The 24005-nt window shown below is 35.2% G+C and overlaps 3 protein-coding genes across 6 annotated transcripts; all 3 read right to left on the reverse strand.

Annotated features, from left to right (window-relative positions):
* Positions 1–3956: 3956 nt before the first annotated feature.
* LOC103328169 (Ribosomal protein L7Ae/L30e/S12e/Gadd45 family protein) lies at positions 3957–5816 on the reverse strand. Its single transcript, XM_008230566.2, has 5 exons — positions 5701–5816; positions 5575–5602; positions 4521–4830; positions 4323–4388; positions 3957–4211 (listed from the first exon to the last, which is right to left on the reverse strand). Exons 2-5 carry the CDS (start codon positions 5580–5582, stop codon positions 4152–4154), a joined length of 444 nt encoding a protein of 147 aa, XP_008228788.2. The 5' UTR covers positions 5583–5602; positions 5701–5816; the 3' UTR covers positions 3957–4151.
* A 3734-nt stretch (positions 5817–9550) lies between these two features.
* On the reverse strand, positions 9551–11103 carry LOC103328168 (Polynucleotidyl transferase, ribonuclease H-like superfamily protein). The gene is given in 4 exon segments (XM_008230563.3): positions 9551–10034; positions 10037–10167; positions 10170–10605; positions 10815–11103. Coding segments are annotated over 3 exon segments (822 nt in total). The 5' UTR covers positions 10477–10605; positions 10815–11103; the 3' UTR covers positions 9551–9650.
* Positions 11104–16506: 5403 nt separating this feature from the next.
* On the reverse strand, positions 16507–23360 carry FDM1 (XH/XS domain-containing protein). Of its 4 annotated transcripts, none has more exons than XM_008230561.3 (8): positions 23200–23360; positions 21870–22773; positions 21491–21672; positions 20567–20656; positions 20181–20468; positions 19248–19460; positions 17877–18114; positions 16507–16922 (listed from the first exon to the last, which is right to left on the reverse strand). In XM_008230561.3, exons 2-7 carry the CDS (start codon positions 22771–22773, stop codon positions 17884–17886), a joined length of 1908 nt encoding a protein of 635 aa, XP_008228783.2. In that variant the 5' UTR covers positions 23200–23360; the 3' UTR covers positions 16507–16922; positions 17877–17883. The 4 variants fall into 4 exon arrangements, with proteins under 4 accessions (XP_008228783.2, XP_088906183.1, XP_008228782.2 ...); XM_089050057.1 differs by having other exon boundaries at positions 17883–18114; positions 21870–22782; positions 23200–23340; XM_008230560.2 differs by having other exon boundaries at positions 21870–22782; positions 23200–23340.
* Between the last annotated feature and the right edge of the window lie 645 nt (positions 23361–24005).

The following is a 24005-nucleotide window of genomic DNA, read 5'->3' on the forward strand; positions in this document are numbered from 1 at the left end:
TCTGAAAGAAAAAAGTTGCATACGGTTTTTTTTTTTTTTTTTTTGAATCAAAATATCAAAAAAAAAGAAGAAGAAAGAAATGTTCTAACTTCAATTTCTCTCTCTTTGAGATGTCACTCATAATTGATATAGCTGCTAATTAATGCCATGATTTTAAGTACATTATGAAGGCTACTGACGCTTCATGATTGTTACCAAACTCACCTATTTGGCAATTAGTACATACTATTGTCTTGTATAATTCTTTATGCTTGAGGTTGTTACATACTAACCATCTTTTATATTTCTAAAAGGTTAGCAATGGAGCATAAGACACACTAGTGTCGTGATTTGGAACAATTGCTCCACCAAAAAAGGTCCTGGACTCGAATCCTAATATCCGTGTAGTGTATATGAGTTTAGTATATTACCCCTCTCATAGTGAAATATGCTTGAGATTGAGACCAAACATAAGCCATTAAGTGACTCAAAATGCAATAGACCGATGCTTACCGAAACCCTCTTGAAGGATCTAATCATACACGTTGCTCAAAATTAATTTACAAATTTAGCTAGTATGCCAAAAGTGCTAATATTTAAGAATATGAGAGGTCATAACCTTTTGTAGGTAATATAATTATTTTAAAAAACAACAAATTACTTTTTTCTATTTTAGTTTTCAATATAACAAAAACATTTCTAATCATTTCAATTTTGAAATATTGATTTCACAAAATAATATATTTTGTAAGTTTTTCAAAATCGTTTTTTCCCACCATTTTCAAAGTTTTCAACTATTACATATAATGAGAGAGTCAAAAGAAACAAAAAGAAGGGAGGAGAGAAGGGCGGAAGGGAGAATGAGAAAAATATACATGAAATCAAAATGGTCATGAACCATACTAATCATAAGCATTTTACATAAAATAAATTAAATGGATAAATATTTACCTTATAGTCATCGTTGCATGAAAACACCCTTATCGGATACTTTTTTGGCCGTAAATGTTTTTTTAGTGAAAAGTCTTAGATACGAAAAATATGTTCAGATAGTTTGCATTTTTTGATGGTGATTCTATGGTGATATCAAAGGTAAACTACGAGAATCTATTTGATTTTCATAAGAAATTTGAGATCTAATGGTGATTCTATGTAGATTAGGCCACTAGGATTTCGGGCGCCACGGCGATAGTAAGGGTTTAGGGTTTAGGGTTTAGAGAAAGTGAAAGGATAAAGAAGTATGAATAAAAACATATTATATTTATATATGTAAATTTGACATTTAATAGGGGTTTTGAGTATCGGAGTTGGTGAGGGTTTAAAAAGTAAGGAAAAAATATACGAAAGAAAATTCTAGAAAAAAAAAAAAATGAGAAAGCGAAATATTTCTATGTTATCTTTATTACTTGAAGTATAAATGGATAAATAATTACCTTATAGTCATCATTGCAAGAAACAAACCTTCGGCCGGATGCTTTTTTTGCCGTAAATGTTTCTAGTGGAAAATCCTAGATACAAAAAATCTATTAGAGTAGTTCACTCTTTTTTTTTAAGGAGTTTCACTAAAACACCCAAAATAGAGTTGAAATTATAAAAAAACCCAACACCCAAAACACTTTATAAACACACCCAAAACCCATCATTACACACACTCAAAACTTATTTATAAACACACCCAAAAAGTTGACTTTGGGGTTGATTTTGGGTGTGTTTCTATGTTTAGTGTTGGGTTTTTTTTATAACTAGGATTGGGTTTATTTATAAATTTGTATTTTTTTTAATGGTGGGTGATTTCAGAGGTGAAATACGAATTTTCCGTAAGAAAATTTGAGATCTAATAGTGATTTTATGTAGATTAGGTCGGTTTCAGGCGACTCGGGCAAAAGTAAAAAAATTAAGAAGTATGAATGAAAACATATTATATTTATATAAGAAATTCGACGAAAAAAAAAATTATATAAGAAAATATGAGATCTAATAGGGTTTCGAGCATCGGAGTTGGTGAGGGTTTAAAAAGTAAGGGAAAAATGTACAAAAGAAAATTCTAGAAAAAGTGCAAAAGAAATATATTTTTGAGTTATTTTTATTAATTTAAGTATAATATTTAGTTTTGAATATGTATTTTCGGTTTGTAAGGAAGAAATTGGCAAATATATGAAGAATTTTAAAAATGGAAAGTAGGTGTATTATTGTTTGGTATAACCAAAAAAAAAATGTTAGGATAGGGAAAGAGAAATTAATGACTACTAAGAAAAAATAAATAATTTTCAAATTAAGTTAGAAATTAATCTTAGATTTTTTTAAAAAAAATTAGATAAATGAGAAAATATGTTTTTTCTTTTGTTTTCAATATGACATTTTTAATAACATATAAAAAGTTCCAATTTAAGTGAAAGAAAGGAAATGAAATGGAGAGAGAAAAACACAAGGTAGAGAAAGAGAAAGCATAGCTGCACTTGACTTAGTGGAAAATCCTAGAAAAATACTAGGATAAATTTTTAAATTTAATGGTGATTCTATGTAGATTAGGAAATTCTAGAATAACTTTATTAATTTAAGAATACAAAATATTATTTTTAATCGTCAAATTTATCTTAAGATCTATTTTTTAAAGGCAGATTAGGATTTCTTCCCACTACACCATGAAGTTTTCTTTTTCTTTTTTTTTAGGGAAGGAGGGGTGTGTGTCCGTGTGGTGTGTTGGGTCTGAAGTTCCATGAAGGTTGGTAGAAGAACAAAATGCATGAAACTTTACTAAAACGGGGGCAAGAGAATATTCTGAGTTACTATTATTGATTTAAAAATTGATTAACAACAAACTTATGGATTGGAAGAAGTGTCACCCAACTCCATTGAAAGAAGTGTCAAACTTCGTCCACGGGTTTGTTTGTATTTCTCCTTAATGCCGATTACATTTTAAATTGAGAGGTTTGGCCATTTGAGAGAGTTTACGAACGAAAGGGTGATGGCCATTATAACGGGAATACAAGAGGAGCCTCCACTTTTGGAGCAGAAAAACAGGTGTGAAATGAGGATAACATTGTTTTGTTATTCACGACCAATCAATGTATGTTAAGTGAAAAAGTTATCATGCGTTGTATATGATTGCCAGAGAAAGCAAAATAATGTCATCCTCATTTCACATGAGTATTTCTCTGAAGCTAAGTGGGGGCCAAACTATATTACCATTTGGATGTACTTGAAAGAAATTATTTGGATTGACAACAAAACTAAATTTACTATTTTTAAAAAAAAACAATTAGATTGAATGTATTTAAAATAAGCCAAAACATAAAAGATATATATATATTTTTTAGAGAAAGACGATAATAAAACAAAGAATTAAATTAAATATATTTAAAATACCTAGATGTAATATAATTGAAATGGATTCAAAATTACCGCAAACAAGATCATTTGAAATCCATTTATTTTCTTCATCAATTTCGTAATTGAATCTTGGCATACATATAACATTACAGCGTCATCTAATAGATTTGGAATCACTCCTTTCAAATGGCCGTAATAGACTTGTTGACAAAGAGGCAATATGAATTTTGTTCAAGTTATGGTAATAGTTTGTAAGACCAATAAAAGATGATGTATTATCTTGAAATGTACCCTATAGTTTGCCGTATTTAGGCAATCAACCCAAACAGAAAAAGAAGGATAAAGAGAGATAAAAGGCAAACATGAAATCCGATGGTGAAAAATCCTAGAGCCCTATAGGTCATTTTAGAACCTTTTTTTTTTCAAATATGCAGTAAAGGCTTTCTAACTTCTAACACAATCGACAATGGCAGACAATTGTGCCATCAATGAGGCACATTTCAACCTCCGGTTTACATTAGCAATTCACATACAATTTACCATCCTCTAACATCCTAAGGGAGCTTTTAACATAATTTGCAGAAGATGAATAAATGGCCATGCTTCCCGTTTCTCCAGCGTATTCTAAAATAATTTATGAACCTGCGTTCTATTGGATGAAACTTTTTCATAGAAAACAATTATCAAAATGTAGCATATACTAGAAACAACAATTTGAAACAAAATTGAAAACCATTGTAAACAGTAACTAGTAAACAGTCAAATAAAGTAACAATTCATGAGACAAAGAAAGCTCCCTAAAGATGTTTCAACATTTCTCACAAAATTCAGACCCAGTCAACTTATTGGGCCTTCACATGCTGCTGAACAACATGAAGGCCTTCGTGATCCTCCCCAAAATCCTGCACAACCAGAAAAACCATGGTCTCATTTAGATCATCGAATGTTGCAGAATAAAATAACGTGTGTTACTTTAAATTTAACTTCCTTCTCTACTGCGTAAAGAGTTGTACCTTCACAACTACACAAGAACAACCAACGACCTTCCTAGCCTTTCCCTCAGAATCAATCTTGCACAGCTGTATGAGTAAAGGTAAATAATCAATGCACAAAACAGACAATCACTAGGCAACCAAAATACAGTAGAGCGAGAAATTAATCCAAGAAAATAATCAAATGCCAAAAATAGTTTAAAAGTAAACACCACTTACACCAGCCCACTCTCCTAAGGTCTTGGCACTGGGAACGGTCAGCATGTTTACGTTGTGGTCAGCACAAAGAGCTTTCACCAGTTTAACATAGTCTTGCTGATCACAGTCCTCTGCCAGCACGCAGAGCTGGGCAGCATGCTTCTCAATCACTTTTGCAGCTTCATGAAGACCTCGAACAAGACCGCCATGAGCCAGTGATTTTCTCAGCACAAGCTGCAGAGCAGTTGTAACATCCATAGGCTCACCAAGGGCTGGAGCTGGAGCAGGCGCTGCTGCTGGCGCTGCCTCAGTTGAAACTGCAGCTTCTTCACTGCAAATGAGACATTGAAACCATGAATCATAAATTGTAGGACCATTTTTGGTAGCATGAGACTACATTCCATAGAAACAAATGAACCATGATACCAGCGCAGATAAATATAACACATCAACACCATCTTTCCATTTATTATCAAACAACAATTTTCCAGAATGATTTTAAAAATCTGAAAACTCATTGTGAACAGAGATCTGTTCTTCCCACACAATACAAACTAGCTCTGAAAAATAACAATATGATCAAACAATTAAACAATATTCATGTCAAACAAAATTCAATCACAAAAAGCATTCCCCTCCCAACCGGGTACCTCAGAACTCAGGAAAATAAAAAAAACCCTGAAATTTTCTTCACTAAATTCAGATACTTACACAGTTCATAATCTCCTCATAGAAATCTAACCTAAAAGTCTTTGCAGCCAAAGCAGAAACATATTTTATCAATTCAACTAATATTCTGGCTTTTATCACTCACCCCCAACTACCCAACTACCCAACTAGATCAACAACAGATAGTCCATACCAGATAACCCATTTATAAATATGCCATGTAACAAGAAATAAATTCAACTTTGACATTTACTTAAGTAAGAAACCAGTTTTTAAACAACACAAAATTAGAACAAAAACTACAACTTCACAAACTTCAAGAGCAACCCAATGCTCATGAAAGGTCCAAAAAGAGATGTTAAAGAAACTAATATCAGTTACTCTTGAAGAACATGAGTTTACTTACCCTGCCATTTTTCCTCTTGACGTTCAAGCTGAAAAATCGAAAAACGAACAACATATATCAATAATCAGATTCCAGATATCTTTAATCTCAAGATACAGATACATATAAAGAGGAAGAGAGGGAGACCTTGAAGATGCGGTGAGATGAGGTAGCCGATGCACCGAAAGTTCTGCGTAAGCGAAGCAAAATGAGCAGTCAGAGCGAAGTGAGGAATTTATTAGGGCAAACCCTAAATCTTGTTAACCCCTTCTTGGGCCAATCCAGCTCCCGGCCACATGAAATTGGGCCCAAATCCAAATCTCCTAGTATGAATTAGGCCCAAATCCACAATTACCCATGATTTTTTTAATTTTTTTTTTCTGAGGGATTGAAACTAAATTAACTGTACTTTTAACATAGTTCAAATCCTTAGGGGAGAGTATAGAGGAAAATGAGAGTGAGGATGAGAGGGGAGAATGGAGAGAAAAGAGTAACAAAAATGAAAATAAAAATTTGAGAGTGAAAACAATTTCAAATGGTTTCCAGTTTTTAGTTTTTGTTTTCACTTTAATATTTTTTTTATTTATAGAAAAGATATTCTACTTTAATATAATCTAATTACTGGGAGGGAATTCCAATACTGGTGCAAAGTGGAGAGCACATATGCTCTAGCCAACTTGGCTAAGCCCATATCTGCTTTTTATTTGTTGTTTCATTTTTATACTAACTAGCCTCTTGACCACTTTTTTTTTGGGGGCGAACTATATCAAGATGGTTGGGGGGGTGGGGCGCTAAAACGAACTATTGATCAAGATTCGAGAAGTGGGGTAAAAATAGACTCTTAATTTAACCAGTTAGTTTACCATTTTATCTTTATTTATTGTTTTTTTTCTCTTAACATTTTTGTTAGTTAAGACATTTGTTTATGTTGTGTTCAAAAATTTAACCATAAAGATCTTTGTTAAGAAAACCGGACCTCTTGGTTTGTGTATTAATGGCTAGTTTTTATCTTTTGTTGGGTTGCCATCCCCAATTATTTTTTTTTTTATAAGAAAAAACGAACAAACAAAAAAGATAAATAATCCCATAACGGCTTCTCTTATTATCACAAAAAGGGCAACCTAAGCAGAAATGACAAAGCAGATCCAGAATTTGGCCTTCATTGGGACAATTAACTGATAACACTAAACAAATCCAACTAACAATTGCAAACTTTTTAATATATTGATTGATAACATTGAATACATATACCAAATCTGTTTAACACATGTTTCAAGTAACTTGGGTCTCTCAGAACCATGCTTCCCTTGCAAAACTAGACACTGGAAATGCAAATCTACGGAAAATTTGTAAAAACAAAACATAACTGATCAAAAACAAAAGCAATTGCTGGCTTCAGCCGCTGAAAATGGAGATGTGGAAGTCTTACTTATCATCAAGTCCTTTGCGGTCATTCGCTCAACCTGTTTTCGACGGTCTCAACCATATTTTTCATGCCATCACACCACTTCATATGACCATGCTTGGTTTGGTTGCTTCCAATCAGGGGCAAGCCACCTGATCTATTCTTTCCCCCTTGGCTAAAAGAAGAAAAAGAATCCATTACATCCTTAACAGACTTCAGACACATCTGATTACTTCCCCAGAAAGAAAAAAGACGATGAGCCGCTTGCTGATGATTCTAGAGGAAGCACTCTTCCCTTGCACATGTTGTAATAACAACATAACGTTTAATTATTTTTAGATATTTTTCATAAGTAGGCATAAACTTACTAGACTCAAGAGTCACAGACATCCTTTGAAACTCCTATTGAGACCATGGAGGCTTTAAGGCATTGGGTTTGCCAAGGACAATGAAAAGCAACTTAGATCTATATCATCACTACAGGGATAAAGATCAAGATTAGTAAGCCTAGGAGAAAATACACGAATTAATAAACATGTTGTGTATAAACAATCTTCTTATGTTCCCCTTCTTAAAATATCATTTTGTTCGCTCTCACACTTTAAAACAACACAAGCACCCACATATTTCATCATCACTTTCAGCAGTACAATCTTCTTGGCGTCATCAAAATTAAGCACCAGTCATTGCATTTTGGTTTGGTTTTTAAGTTTTGTATTGAAAACATAACATGCACATTTATATGCTATCGAACCAACATCTCAATGGATAAGATATGAAAATGATGCATACCTTCTTCCTCCAGTTCTAATAGCTCTACAAGTTATTCAACCCAAGGTAAAAGCATCATAAGATTCCAAGAGCTACTTCATGCCATAAAGACATTGAAAGCCAAGGTTTCATATACAAAATTTAATTTTGCTTCTGTTGTGAAATAATCCATGAAGCTAAGGAAGTATGAGATCACACCACTAAAAGAAAGTAAAGCAATGAACAGGATTGCATGAGGCAAAAACAAACGAAAGGACATATTTTGTTTGTATTTCACTAACCAAGTATCCACCACTAGAACCACAGCAGTAGTAGTGGAAACATAAACAAACTTGGAATATCTTTTGCCCGTCAACGAGCTAATGTAATTATGAATAAAGTCATACAATCTTCGCTTATGTGACAGAGAGAGATTGAGATCACATGTCTAACAGATAAGAACTGAGAAAAAAAAAACCAAGACAGAAAAGGGGAAAAGAATGACGCAACAACATTAACCACAAGGGTTGTTGAAGAGGGGGATCAGAGGCGTCATGCTCAACCCGGAAAAACAGCGGAAGAGCATACATGAATTTGGATTCCAAACTAGCAAATTATGGCATGCCAACAACTAGCATGTACCCGGAATCATACCGAACATAGAAAGTGGCACACTATCATAGTAAGTTGAAAAATGTCCCTTACATTAAAATTGAAAATAAGTGCAATACAAAGGCAACACCATTTTATGGCAATGAAAGCACAATTGTGTCCAAAGATCTTGGAATTATAGTCTATAATATATGCAAGGTAATGCCTTGGGAAAGTATACCTCACTGTTGATTTGCACTGGGGACTAGATAATTAATCTAAGGAGACAAAGCACACGTACATGCATATCAAAGCTTCTGCAATAGCGGGACAACTGTGCAAGAAGCAACCCATAACCAAGTGACATGAAGGATAATAGGAAACAAGTAACAAGTTTAGTAGAACAACATTAAACATGACCTAAATTATAATGAAGTATGCACCTGTATCTGCTTCTATACCACCTAAGCACAAACTAACATATTTTGGTATAGTATAGTGGTTCTTTTTATTCAGTCTCAGCTACATTGCAAAAAAAAAAAAAAAAATTGGTAGGGAAACCTCAGTTTTTCTCATCCCTTAATTGACCAACCACCCCATATCATTAAAATTAAAAACAAAATAAAAATCAATATCATATTTCAAAAATGCGGAAGCATGAACTGAATTACAACAACACTCAAATCATAGAAGAGCAACAATAAAAAGGCCTATCAATTCCCTTAAGCAAGACAACCTCTTTTCAGTGGACCAAACTGTAGAATGTGAAGTTTATCAGGAAGACTTACTTTTAAACATAAAGTGGACCACTATAATCCACAAAATGACACTTCCATTGAGCTTTCATGCAAAATGAGGAACATAAATTAACCAAAAAGAACAAAAGAAAACAGCCTAACCATTCCAAAGTGCATGAACCATTGAGACCATAACTGTGGTAGAAAGGATTGACCTCACCATGAAAGTTTTCCCGAACAACCACTAGCTTGAAAATGGTTAAGGATTACTCAAGTGAAAGAGATAGCCATAAAATATTGAAAAACTGAAGAAAACTAAAACATCAAATACCTTCACTTATACGTCCACCAAAAGCAGTTGTCTAACATGTCAAGATTTTAGTTGTTTGTCTTGAATGGATACGTCTATGTGTAAAAAAGAAACATATGTTCCCATGACCAGTGTTATACATGAATGTAACCCAATCCAATCCAATTATATTGACAAAAGTGCAAGTAATAAGAAGTTCCAAAGTTGTGCACAAGAGGATTATCATTAAAAATATGTCATATATTCATAAATTAACTTGTTGCAAAAGTGTACATGAAGATGCGAGTACCAGGCACAAACAACGTTAAAGAGTATTTAGTCCATTCTCAACACCTAAACCATACAAGACACCAGCATACTTCTCCAAAGAACCACTAAAGAAACTCTCTTTCAATTTTCTGAACGTACAAGATGTAAGCAAACTATCAGAACCCGCCTGATGACAAATACCAACTCTCTCCACTTCCAACAATTCTGCGAGCTTGTTCAATCCACCATGAAGGCTATTGCAAAACTTCATCAGATGCTTGATATCGTATATTGTCGGAAAGTAAATATTGATCAAATTAAAGAACTCCGCTTGCGTCTCGGGCAAGTTATGGCAAGTCAAAAGCTTAATCAAGTATCCAAAATCATACCCACTATGGAAAGTGACCCAATGCACACTATCATTCAACACAATCCCAGACGTGACATTAAGAGCTCGCCAAGCCGCTTTGCATCAATACCCTTTTCATTGTTTTTCTTAAAATCAATGCCACTTTGGCGCAAAAGCTCAATAGAATCATTGGCAAAAACATCCTCATTGAGATTGAATTCCCGAAATTAAACTGCCAAATGCAGTGTTTATCAGTTCCACAAGTGGGTAAATTCCCTTGCTCATCAGAAAATGTGAGACCCAGTTGAATCAGCTTGAGCATATCTACATTATCCTTCAAGGTTTGGTAATGGTAGTCATAGTTGTTCTTGAAATTGCCCACCGGACGAAGAACAATGCCAGGAAACTCGGTGTCCATAGCAACATACGGATAGTCATCGATAATTTTTCGTATCAAAGCAAATTCCTCCTCAAAATTATCGTTCCACACCTCACGAATTTGAATCGAATCGGGCTTCGGTAAGAGCTTCATTCCTCAGTGAAAACCCACAAAGAAATTTTGATAAAAACCGCGGGGTTTGAAGACCCAAGTCACCAATTCAACCAAATACGCATATAGCGGACCCAATTGAATCCTCGGGATTATAAACCCCGATCACTTCTGCTAAGGAAGAATTGGAAATGATACAAACCTATCAAAATTCATTCAACAAAGATCTAAGCTTTTGATTAATTGATTTTTTTTAAAAAAGCATTAAATTGTATGCAAAACCCACAAAATAAGAAACAAAAAAGTAAAAAAATAAATAAATTAGACGAAGAACATCAAACATCAAATCAATAGAGAAAAGTGAAAGAATTGAGACCAACCTCAAATCAGGGGAACATTCGCATCACAGATCCTACAAAGAAGACGGCTTGCAGATTCAACAAAGAATGAAGAAGCTAAAAGGCAAGGTTTCGCAGAAAGAGAGAAATAGAGGGATGCGGAAATATGTCAGCAAGATTTGCTTCAAAATATGAGTCGTAAATTCGATGAAGGAGGAATGAGATAAATTTTATGGGGTCATCAAAATGGCGATAATCTGAATTCTTTTTTATTAACTAGTTTTTGTATGTGTGCGTGTGTTTTTTTTTTTTTTGGTTTGTTCTTTCTGCAGTGAACGAGAGGCGAAAAAGAAGAACAAACAGAGAATACGAAATTTTAAAAACCAATAAATAATAAATTAATTTTTTAAAATTTTTTTTTAAAATAGAGTTCAGAGACTGAGGAATTTTTATTTTTTATTGGCATGTGGCAGTGGGACCCACTAGGTCGGTTTGCAATTGATCATTGTTGAGAGCATCTCCAATCGATGTGTCAAAAGTGCCACATAGATATTTAACAGCTAAAAATAGTATCTAACATTACTACAACCGATGTGTCAAAGCTGATGTGGAATGATGTTATTTTTGACATCCCAAAAGTAAGATGTCAAATGAATATTTTATTATTTTTAAAAGATACATGGATGTTACTTTTATTTATTTATTTTTATTTTTTTCTTCTTTATCTTAAATGGTTTGACTGTTACAATAATTATTTATTTGACATATCGGGTGGAGTGTGAAACTGTGTAAATGTCAAATTGCCACATCAGCAATCAAATTTAAATTTGATGTTTGGTTTGACATCTTCCTTGGAAATGCTCTAAGCTATGGACATGTGGAAGCAGATGGCAAGAAAATAAAAGCGAAACCTTTATCTAGGCCGTCCAATCCATCATATCAAAAAATCCACTTGGGGAGAGCAAGGGTCCAGATATAAGAGCAACTCCACCTATTTGCCCTTTCCCATGGCAAAAGGGAGCTAGGGCAGCCACTATTCACGTGAATAATAGTTGCCCTTGCAAAAAGCATTGTGTGTTTCCACCTGTTGCATGGCAAAGGGCAATTACTATTCATTTTTTTTGTTTTTTTCACAAATTTTTTTATCTCAATAATTAATTTGGATAATATTTTTGGATAAGATTTTCGGGTTCCTACTTGTCAAGACTATTCATATCTCATAATCGGATAAAATTTCCGGATAAGATTTTTGGGTTCAAATTTCGGATGAATTTCAAATTTCAATTTTCAAATTTAAGATTAATTTCAATTTTCAAATAAGATTTTCATCCTATCAAATCAAGCCACGTGACATCTTTATTTGGCCAAAATTTTCTATAAAACCAGATGCTCAGCTCATACCTTTATCACACAACAATCTTTCTATATTTTCATTTCTCAAAGTTTAGAATTCATACTCCATTCTCAATGGAAGATTTGAGGAGATGCTTGGAGAAGCAAGAGCGAGAAACAAATGAGAAAAGCCGTAAACGAGCTGAAAGGTAAAGGTTGCAGAGAAAAGAAGATGAACAAGTCGTCATAGTAGTGGCTTTGCTTGATGAAGAGAACCAAGGTCGCCACCGTGGTTCACAAGTCACCATGGCTCGAATATGGACAGACATAAGGCATTCTCGGGATAAGAATCTTTTGGAAGATTATTTTATCTCAACTTCTTTGTACTATGATGTTGATTTTCGAAGGCAATATAGAATGGAACCCCATTTGTTCAATAAAGTCATGCATGATATTTGCAATTATGATGCATACTTTGTTCAAAATTGTGATGCTGCTGGGGTTTTGGGACTTCTTCAAGTGGATGAGATCAGGTGCCTAATGGGGAAGTCCACTATGTTGGAGGCCTTTGTAAGATTTTGTGATGCAGTCGAAACTCTGTACACTAGGGACTACCAACGCAGACCTACTCCCTAGGACCTCCAACGGCTTCTACAAAAAGCCGAAGCTCGAGTATTTTCAGGAATAATTGGTAGCATCGACTGCATGCAATGACAATGGAAGAATTGCCCAATTGCCTGGCAAGGAGATTACGAAAATAGAAAAGGCCAAAAAAGTATCATCCTTGAAGCCGTTGCTTGCTTCGATACATGGGTTTGGCATGCCTTCTTTTGAGTTGCCGGATCCCAAAATGACCTTAACGTGCTGGGTCAATCCCCGGTCTTCAACAATATTTTGAGAGGTGAAGGCCCGAATATCACCTATCAAATCAACAATACAGTGTATCAGACGGGGTATTATCTAGCTGGTGGCATCCACCCGAGATAGACCACATTTGTCAAATCCATTCCGAATCCCCGATCCCAGAAGCAAAGATTATTTGCTTCCTATCAAGAAGGATACATGAAAAATGTCGAAAGGTGTTTTGGCATCCTCTAAGCTCGGTGGTTGATTATTCGAGGTGCGGCGCGTATGTTTGATGAGGAGGTCCTGAGAAGCATTATGATGACTTGCATCATCCTCCATAATATGATTGTGGAGGATGAATATGATTACAATGCTGCAGAGGTCTAAGAACCGGATCCCATGAACACGGTCTGACACGAATTTATGAAAGGCCCATGGGGCCAAGTGGAGAATCGTTTGAGCCGGATCCGTTGGTTAAGGATGGTCATTTCATGACCCATATGATAGATCGATATACAGAGATGCAATCTTCGTATATTCATGAAAGGCGCCAACTTGACTTGATGGAGCTTTATGGGCGGTGAAAGGCAATGAAGGTGAATGATGGAGCATAGATGCTTTAGTTAGGTTTTTTTTAGTAATGGTTTGGTTGTGTTGTTTTATTATTATTATTATTATGGTTTGGTTGTGGTTTGTTATTATTATTGTGCTTTGGTTGTAGTTTTTTTAAATTTTTTTTATTATACTTTGGTTGTGGTTTTTCCTTTTAATTATGTTTTGTTTGATGTATGGAATATGTTGAATAAAAAGGTATTTTATTGAATGCTTTGTTTATTAAATAAAGAAAGCCAATACAAGTCATTAAGAACTACTACTACTAAAATAAAATACATGAATTACAACAACTTTAATACAAAACATGAAAAATACAAATAAATAAAAGGTATGCCAACTAATTTAATGGTTTTGATCATTTAACCAATCCGTGTTGCTAGGTCCATCATCATGGAAAAGTCTTCTTCTCATAACATCCCTTCGTTCTAGCTTCCAAAATTGTTTTGTTTCAGGGGACATATGACTTGTATCCATGGCCATGGTTTCCCGATCCATCTTCTCAATGTGTTGTTTGCACAAATACTCCATTTCTTGTAAATATTCTGCTCGAATTGGCATCTCATTCTCTTGGTGTTTCTTCTCCATTTCAATTCTTATGGTAGCCTACCTCGCAATTTCCTCCAAAATTTTTGATGTATTATTAGTGCTAGAATTACTCCATTTCTTCGCCTTTGCAGCCTTTCGGCCAATGGTCCTCGACTTCTTTTCGATGGATGAGTCTTGACTCATAAGGGAATCGAGAGGTGAATTCGATGTCGTTGAATCATAGAGTGACGTCTCGTTTAACATAATGGCGGGACCCGTGGGAATAATTCTGAAGCGTTTGCAATTTTTCACCACCTCCCAACATTCATGATGGTTGAAAGTTTTTTTGCCTTGCCCAATTGCACCAAACCACATATGTGCTTAAATAATCTATTGACAAAAAAAAAATAGAAATGCAAGAAATATTTAAAATATATTGGATATGCAAGTAACATAAAAAAAAATGAAAATGCAATTAACCTTACAAATATATTGGAAATGCAACAAATATTAACAAAATATTATTTATGCAAGAAATATTAAGAAACAATTGGAAATGCAAGAAATATTAACAAATATAAAATTATTAACAAAATATTGAAAATGCAAGAAATATTAACAAAATATTGAAAATGCAAGAAACATTAAATATATATATATATATATATATTAGGACATTAAACTTAATAAAACGAAAATTACAAAATATTTACCTTGCTACTAAGATTTTCCCCGCTTCTATGGTTGTCCCTCGCTTTTGCCAAGGCATCTCTCAATTTTCCCAACTTTTTATTAAGAATTTTTCACCTACTAGACAATGTTATTTCCGTACGAGTCAACCCTGGAATTCTCTCACAAAATTCGGCATGAATTTTTTTCCACATATGATAAAATTTCATCTCATTGCCTGACACGGGACAATGACTAATTTGGAGCCAAGACTCAGACAAGAAAACATCTTCCATGGTGCTCCACGCCCCTCCGGTTTCGATAGAAAAAGCCATAAAGATAAGAAATATAAATACAATTTGAAAGAGAGGAAAATGTTGAGTAAATAGTGAATAATAGTAGAAGTAGAAGAAAATGTATGAGGATTGGTGTTGAAAGTGAAGGGTATTGACAAGTATTTATAGAAGAAAAAAAATTCAGAATTTTTTGGTATTTTTTAAAAAAATTTCAATTTTTTTTCATAATTTTATTGCCCAAAAATAGGCCAGCTGTTGGATTGGAGGAGAACAAGCGGATCAGGCGCCCAAGCTGCCACACGTGTCTTTTGCCGTTGGAAACGCGCAGGTTGACGCGTCATCCTCCCCTTGGGCTCGAGCTTGGCGAAACTTGCCTTCGGGCGGCTTGTCTTCGTGGGTCCCACAGCTCGGGCAAAAGTGGCCCAGGCTGGTTTTTCAGAGCACCCAAAAAAGCCTCGGGCTTGGGCTCCTCAGTAGAATCACTCTAAAGAGCCCGACTAGTATATAGTCTATATTGTTTTGACCCGTTTGATTCGCAAAATGAATTCTATAAAAAAATTTGTTTACATAAGTTTGGTGTACAAATAGCGGTGGCAGCTGAGAGGTTTGCACATAAATTAGGATTAATTAGGACCTCATACAATCTAAACTATTACAAGAGGGAGATAGGTTTCTCACACACTATCAATGTGCTATAGGGAATTCGAACTTGAGACTAATAGTATGCTATAAGGATTCGAAATTGAGACTACTAGTATGATCTACAAATCAATAACATTTTCCACTACACTAGACCTGTTGGCACCCTCACACCATCAAATGCCACTTGAACCGTATGCATGTTTGCATGAAAGATTGAACCAAACTACGAAAAATTGAAAACACAAAGCATAACCCAAAATATTGTAATTTAGGGTTGGGCCAGGGCTGAGAAAAGCATGGCTTAGGGCCTACCATTTAAAAAAAAAATGTGCGAGCCCAAGCCTATCCATACAATCGGGCTAACCTGTGGCTTAAAACAACATATCAAGCTTGGGAGGGGCCTCATGGATTGACCAAATCCTCATATTCCACCAGAAGACTGAAACTAGACAGGATTTCCTGAAAGCCTTCTATCGGCAATGGCAGATTTTGACCTTTGACTTGCTTGCCTGGTGGACTTGCGGAGAGCTTTGAGAGGAAGCAGATCCTCAAAGGGAATTGTAGTCATTGAGCCGGGGGGGACTCACTTCCCCCGGACCCCCCTATTAGTTACACCCTCGAAAAGAAAAGTTTGTATAGCCTAGCGCAAACAAAAGAAAAAAATGAAATAAAAGAGAAAGGGACAAAAAACACAATGAGCATGAAGCTAAACACTATAAGACCGTACTTACTATTAACACTTATTCATGCAGAAAAGACAGAACGAGAAAAAATAGATAGAAGAGTCATAAACGAAAGAATCATCAAGATGTTTCAATGCAGATCAGTCATAATAGCAAAGGAAAATCACAGGATAGGTGGAGGAAGATAAACGTCCTCACTACCTTACTCCCCAATTACACTGCCCATAAAGAAATCCTCAATTTTACAATGTTTGCTCAAATACATTCGGTTGGGAAGGGCATGGCCAATCACCAAACTGGATTCAATAATGTAAACTACAGATACACAAGCTGATGACACCGATAGCAAAGTGAGTGGTAAAATAGCAGTCACAAAGTTTCCCACATAAAAATTTAGGTTCATAAGTATTCAAGGTACAATTAATCCAACTAAAGCAGGTTCTTGTCATAGCATATATCCATAAGAGGAAGCCCCATGAAAACATGGTCTTGCCATCCAACCAGTTGATCCAAATTTGGTCTTCCACTTTTGCTACCATTGCCTAGCATAATAAACATCAGAGTAAGAAAAACCTTAACAAGATGTTCGTGTGCATAAATGACGGTTCAGGGAATGGTTTTGATTTAGCTTGTCTGACAGTTGATTCTATATGCAGATATTTTACTCAAATCTCGAGATTCTTAGTCTTGGTCATCTAAATGCAATTGAGTGTTTGCAACAACAATATGCTGAAGCTGCGCAAGATGCATAGAGATAAAATGAACTGAAGTAAATTGTAATATGGCAAACTAAACAACCAAAACCTGAGGAACTTTCTTTAGTAGTTCCCCACAAACTTTCTAATGCAAGAACACCAGAAGCTGCCATACACAACAGGACAGCTGTTATTCAATTCTACTTGACACAGATTGAAAAAGTTCTTTTTCTGTCAACTATTATCCTTCACCACAACCTATATTGTCCACAGCTATGAGTGAAATTGTAGTGTCTCCAATTTTGATCCTCATAATTTTCTACAATCGAAACAGGACCTTTATATACAGACTCTGAAGTGGATTAATAAAATCAAATGCCAATATCTGAAGTGGTGTGATATATATTGTTTGGAACTAATTACAGGCTGCCACTATGCTTCTTTCCTCAGAAACACCCATTCCTTTCCAGTGAATATTTTGTCATTGACAAAAATAATTTCAGCATTCTTCAACCTCTCTATTACTGTATAACTTATCAAATTACTGTGTAATGAAACTGCCAATAATCCTGTTGTTACTAGCAAAACACATGCACGTCTTCTACTAATCTTTTATAATAGACAAAACTGAAAGCTTATCATGGTAGAAGGAAGAGATGAAAAATAAAACACTAAAATCCTTCCTGTGGCAAGGCAATCATGAATATGTAGATTGTTGGGTTTAACAATCAGCCCAAACTATATCAAAACAAATAGAAGATCTGGAGAAACTGTAACTTTCAAATAATAAAGAAGGCTCACCTTCACCTCATGTTCTCTTTCGCTTGAGTGTCTTTATTTTGCTTAAGATATAACTGATAACCTCCTTCAGTGTGGCTTTCCTTCCTTCTTTGACATTCCAAAGTTCAGAGACAGCATACCTCCCACTTGGATTATACTCATTAAGTTCTTTTAAGGCTGTAACGACACACTCATATATCTCATGACCCCACTCCTCCTTCAGATTCCGTAGCTTCTCATCTTCCTCATTAATTATTTCCTGCATCACACGGCATGGAAGCGAATTAATCATCTTTTTAACCACTTTATAATTGTCCTTAAGAAAGGGTGATTTGACAGGATTAGTTGTGTCAACCCATATGACTCAATTCAATCTGATGAATTAAACGATTATGCATGTCAACTTGCTCTACAAGCATGATAATTGTTTTGTGTTTGTGTTGAGAAAATTAAACATGATTAATTAACAGAGAATGTTCTTGTCCGGCCAAATAGTGTAATACCGTGTCTCTCAACCCTAGACGAACATGACACATGAAGTCCAATTGCTACCCTTATTTTTGTCTTCATTCTCAAGAAATAGGACAGCAACCACCAACATGTATACACATAAAACTTCAGTTTTTAAATTCTTCTCCATTTCGTCCAGAGCAAGGAAAAGGATATCCAACTCAACTTTTACCCAACTCTCTGACATTGAGTGGATCTCACCATACTACGAGGTAAGATAAAAGTTGGAAAAAGAGTTGAGCTCTACAACATCTTTCAAGACAAAACGTACTCATAATATATACGTATCAATGCATCGCAAGGTAAATTAGCACACACAAATAGCATAAACTCTCCGATACAATAGTAAAATGGGAGAAACTGAGTTGGTCGGGCGCCAAACGCGGCCCATCTATAACAGAAGAATCCCCAAAATGTTCCCTGTTTGAAACTCCTGTAGACATATAAGAAGATAGAGGGACATGAGAGAAATTGCATTCAGTCCACAGGTACAACCTTACTATTTTGAAAGTGCACTCCTATCCTATTGAAAAACCCTTAAAATTTATACGATAAACCTAACCTATCTGTATCTCCATAAACCATGTTTCTTGCAACTTCCCAAAATATCAAAAGCAGGAAAGACCATAAAGTAAAACAAAGTTGCCTAGTTAATGCCAAAGACTAATTTATGTTTCAGAATTGGTATCATGAAATAACTAAAGCACCAAGAAACAGTTGGAAACAAAACAAAGTTACATATTTGCACTTGAAATTACGAGTGGCTAGATAAGCTTTTTAAAATGATATATAGTAGCAAGCTGCAGTGTACAGTTGAACTTGCATTATTGGTTATTGAATGACTTTGGAAACGAAAGATTTGACAGTATAGAAAAGATATACCTGAGCATTCCCATCAACAGTTATAATCTTAAAAGGATGCCAATCTGTTTTTGTTAGATTATCCTGCCACAAGGAGCATAAAGTGGAGGCCTGCACCTGTGCTTCCTCATCACTAAATCGTTCCTTGCATACGTTGTAGAAGGGCTTGTAATCAAGATCACCCATTCTCTTTATCTGAATATGAGATCGAACATCCAACATACCTCTCAAACCCTAAAGAAAAAGTAAAAGCTTTCATGACTTTGTTATCTCTTTACTATAGAGGAATACTAATTACAAATCAGTTTTTTTATACTTCTTTTCCTTAAAGGATAAGATAGTAGGACTTATTTCCATTTTTATAAGGAAGAATCTAATATGGTGGAAAACATGTACAAACGATTCATAACTAGCTACATATATCTGACTCTATATCATACTCTGGTCTGAGACACAAGATTATGCCAAACAGAAAAAATGTGAAGTTGGATGATTGCTACAAGAAAATTTATCATATACCCAATAGTCAATATTGCGTCAATATAGAGAAATGAGGGCGGGTGGAGAAATGACCTAGGATTAAAATAGGTCAAGGGTTTGATCCTTTGCTATGTAACCAAAAACAAATAAAACCTGTCATAGGCAAAAAAATAATAAAGAAAATCTAAAACAATTTGGCCATCTAATTTTCGTGAAAGAAATAGATGAGCATAGTGCTTATAATAAACATAGAAATGATTTTATGATAATCAAAGGGCTAAATCATTTCCAATTTGGCTGATTTGCTTGGATGATCTTAATTGGGTACTTAAAACATGGATGGTTTTCATTATGGGACCACATTGTAGGATCTAGGCCAACAATCTGGTCCTTACTTTGCATAAAAGGAGGAAATTTTTTTTAGATAATTATAAAATCAGTATAGTCCCAAATACAAAGAAAAGAAATGCATACTGCTATTAATTCTTTACGAGCTTTCTGTAACTCATCATTGCTTTGGCGCTCTTTGGTGATAAGAGTTTGATTTAGAGATTCTAAATCCTCAAGCTCGTCAACCTTTTCCTCCAATTCATCATTCATTTCTTTTATCTTCTTTTGAACTGCATCGTCATCTTGATCCCCGAGATGCTTCATTACCTCTAATTTCCCTTTTATCTCTTCAATCTCCATTTCCAACTTCTGTTTCGCATCCAACTGCTTTTCTAACTCAAGTATTTTGTTTAAGGCATCCTCTTTTTCCCTCTGAAAAGTTAAGGGTCCTAGTCAGGGAAAACCAAGGAAAATATAATATATTAAGGAAGTTTTACACTTTCTAGTCAGGTTAATAGTAATTCACATACCTTTTGCTCTTCAACCAGTCTCAAGACATTCTCATCCGCCTTTTTCTGCTCCACGGAAGCCAAGTGAAGTGAATTGTTTCTCTGATCATTCTGTGGAAAAAAAACCTTATTAGTAGCAAGCACACATAAACCAGGCAACAGCTTCACTTACTGCCATGCAAACATTTTTTTTAAACAAGATAATAAGCTATGTGCATGCCTGTGTTTCATTTACAAGAAGTGCAAGTGTACTTGAACATTATATCTTGTATGACATTGACTATGAGGATGCACTGTTGACCAGTTAAAAAAAAAAAACTGGATTGGGCAAGCCCATAGAATACAAGATAAAATGAACCAAACTGAAAATATTTTGATGCATCCCAGTTAAATGGAAATAATGGATCCTTTTGATAAACTATAAATGACTCTTTTACTACTTGACTCCCAATGCATACAACTAGCCCCTTTTATTGAGGTCTCACATTGTTTAGTCTCCCAATAATCACATAGGAAACTGAGTCTGACTTACACTGTATATACAAAAAGGAAATGATTCTAATGCTACTTGTTTGAAAATGCATCAGCCCATTTCATAGAGGTCTATAACTCTTCTAGACTCCTATGTTTATAGAAAACTGAGTGGACTCCAACTTCATTAATTAAGTTATACTTCAGACACTTAAATCATTGAGTAAAGAATAAAGCATTCACTGACTTATAGAAATAATCAACTCAAATTCTAGAAATATCTACAAGTCTAATCAACTAAGTTAGAAATTAAATTCTGTCTAGACTGATGTCAATCATATTTGTAGCTAAATGACCTAACACTAGTACAGCTAACAAACTGCAAAAAGTGGACTGCTAGAAAACAAGTAGATTGAATGGTTAAATTCTTAAAATGCACAAAATTGAATAGTACAAGAATATGACATATATTACCTTCTTCTTATCCTCGTCAAGCTTTTGCCTCTCACGCTCAGTTAGTGCTTCACGTTTGTTTAATTCTTTGCTCCAGGAATCAAGTTTCCTTTTCTTCGACTCCAACTCATAATTCAGTTTCTCTTGTTCATCTAAAATTCTTCGAACATTGTCTCGTGCAGTCCGCTGCATCTTCCTCGTTTCTGATAAGCACAAAAATGTTTCGTCAAGGAACAATAACAGAATTTTAAACAGGACCCAACAGTACCATATACTGTATAAGAACATCAAATGCAGATAATAAATTTCACGACAAATGCAGGCACATTTAAACAAGACAATGTCCTCTACGCATGCCCATAAACAAAGACAAAGCACAGAAAAAGGGACAGAAACAAACCTTCAACAAAGTCGTTGTGTAGCTTGTCTTTCTCTTCAAGCATCCTACTTAATGACATTGTGTTCTCATTGTATTTGTACCTTAGTTCATCCAGATTTTCATTTGTCATGTCAATTTTATTGGCTAGGCTGGCCACAACATCATTTCTGTTTTGAGCTGCTTCCTGGACAATGTCAGATACTGTTCTTAGCTTTCCTTCCTCACGAAGGAACGTCCCCATCAGCCCTTGGGAATGATAATCATCAGCACGTGCACACCACCCATAAATACTTGAGCCAGGCTGTTGTTTTCGTGCATTCCAATCCTTTTTGCCGTGACAGTCAGTTTCAAACATTTTCTCAAAATCAGTAGCATTCCCGAAACCACTCCAATCTTTACTAAAGCACACCACAGCGCATGCAGCTGGCTCTTCTTCATTCAAAAAGGTATGAACTTCTGAAGGTTTATATTTAGAAAACTTCCTCAACCAGTATCTAGAATCCAGCAAATCTTTTCCATCCTTTGGCTGAATCACAATGTTCACAACGATGCCAGTCCAAGGCCACACATAGAGATCTTCTTCTTGCTTCTCTTGTGGAGCGACAGGTGTGGGTAAAAGTGGGCGCTGTATTTGGTCTGCTTCACTGGCTAGGTCATTCTCCAAATAGATGGCCAAGGCTAGGTGGTTGGCCTTCTGTTTGGCACTTCTGTTAGCAGAACCTTTACCCACCCCAGAAGCATGTTGGAAGAGGTCCTTGAACTTGTAATCTTGTTTCTTCTTCCCGGCACAAAAGGGGCATCTAAGAGAGCCGTTAGGACCCTTTACTTTATACTTTCCCTCCCTCAACTGCTCATATGGTTTATCTTTGTAATCGTTGATCTCAGACTCACTAATATCTGACTCTTCTTCGGAGCTGTAGTCCATCTGGATTATCTACAAGCATTACAAATCACTAAACCCACTACACCGGAAAACTTGCAACAAGACAGTTTAAGGTAATTACAGCATGGATTTCACTCCAAAGGGTCAAAATCAAAAACATATTCAGAAGAAAACAAAATTGAACATACAATCAAATGCTTTCTGCGTGTTTAAAAATAACGAATACAAAAACAGTGTTTGTGTGCAAATTACTTCTGTGACTTAAAACTCATGCTTCAATCTTCATGCTGAGTTCATTTTCCCTACATTTCTCAGTCACAGAAACTACATTTCAAAATTCCAAACAAAAACCTCTTCGCTTGCAAATTTGAAGCCGCATTTCAACATGCAGATAACACAGGATCAACATAATCAAACACATTATCAGCCAATAAGTGCAGATTGTAGTGAGAGAAAGTGAGAACTTACAGTAGAGAGAGATAGAGAGTGACAGAGTTCCTCGAGCTCTTCGTCTTCTTCTTTGGGTTGGGTGAAGAGTAAAATGGTCAGCAGCGAGCCCTAGTAATGTTTCTGATACCAGAGGTGAGGATCACGTGACTGGAGCTCAGTTAGATTATTACAATTTGCCAGCAATGATTTGGCTACGAGTCGTTGTGGGCTTTTTCAACTTATTTTTCTTGGTCGATATTTCATTGTGGGCTGGGGCAGCCTTTGGCCCCAAATTCTTTTCCGGCTGAGATTTGCTGCTATTGTTTAAATATAACTGACTCCGTTACATTGGTCGATATTTGCTTCGTTGTGTTATGACTCCCTAAAAAAATTAATTATAAAAAAAAACAAAACAAAGTAGACATTTTACTTACTTGAATAAACTCTTCCCCCTAATTGATCCAATACTTGATTTTAAAAGTATTGGATTACTGATTTTAAAAGTGGAATCCATGTATTTTTTGATCCATTGTGTGAATAAATATGGGAAGATATTGGATTGCCACGGCTCTTTTTCTGACATCTAGCGTTTTTAAAAAAAAATTGACAACCCAAAATGAAATCCAACAGCAAAAATATTAATATTAGTACATCTAAACCCAAAAAATCATCCTAAAATATATAAATGTTCCCTTATTTGTTTATAATTTGTGTGTTTGCATTTTACCATTTATGAATTAAAATTTTGTTTGAGTCCAGGCAATACACATAGTTGTATTTTGGAGGGCATGGGGACCGAATTTAAGTTTAGCCTCATTTGGGTTGGAGATGACCTTAGAACCCAA

Source organism: Prunus mume, linkage group LG4 (genome assembly GCF_029339155.1).
Source record: "Prunus mume cultivar Tortuosa linkage group LG4, ASM2933915v1, whole genome shotgun sequence".
NCBI classification, from domain to species: domain Eukaryota; kingdom Viridiplantae; phylum Streptophyta; class Magnoliopsida; order Rosales; family Rosaceae; genus Prunus; species Prunus mume.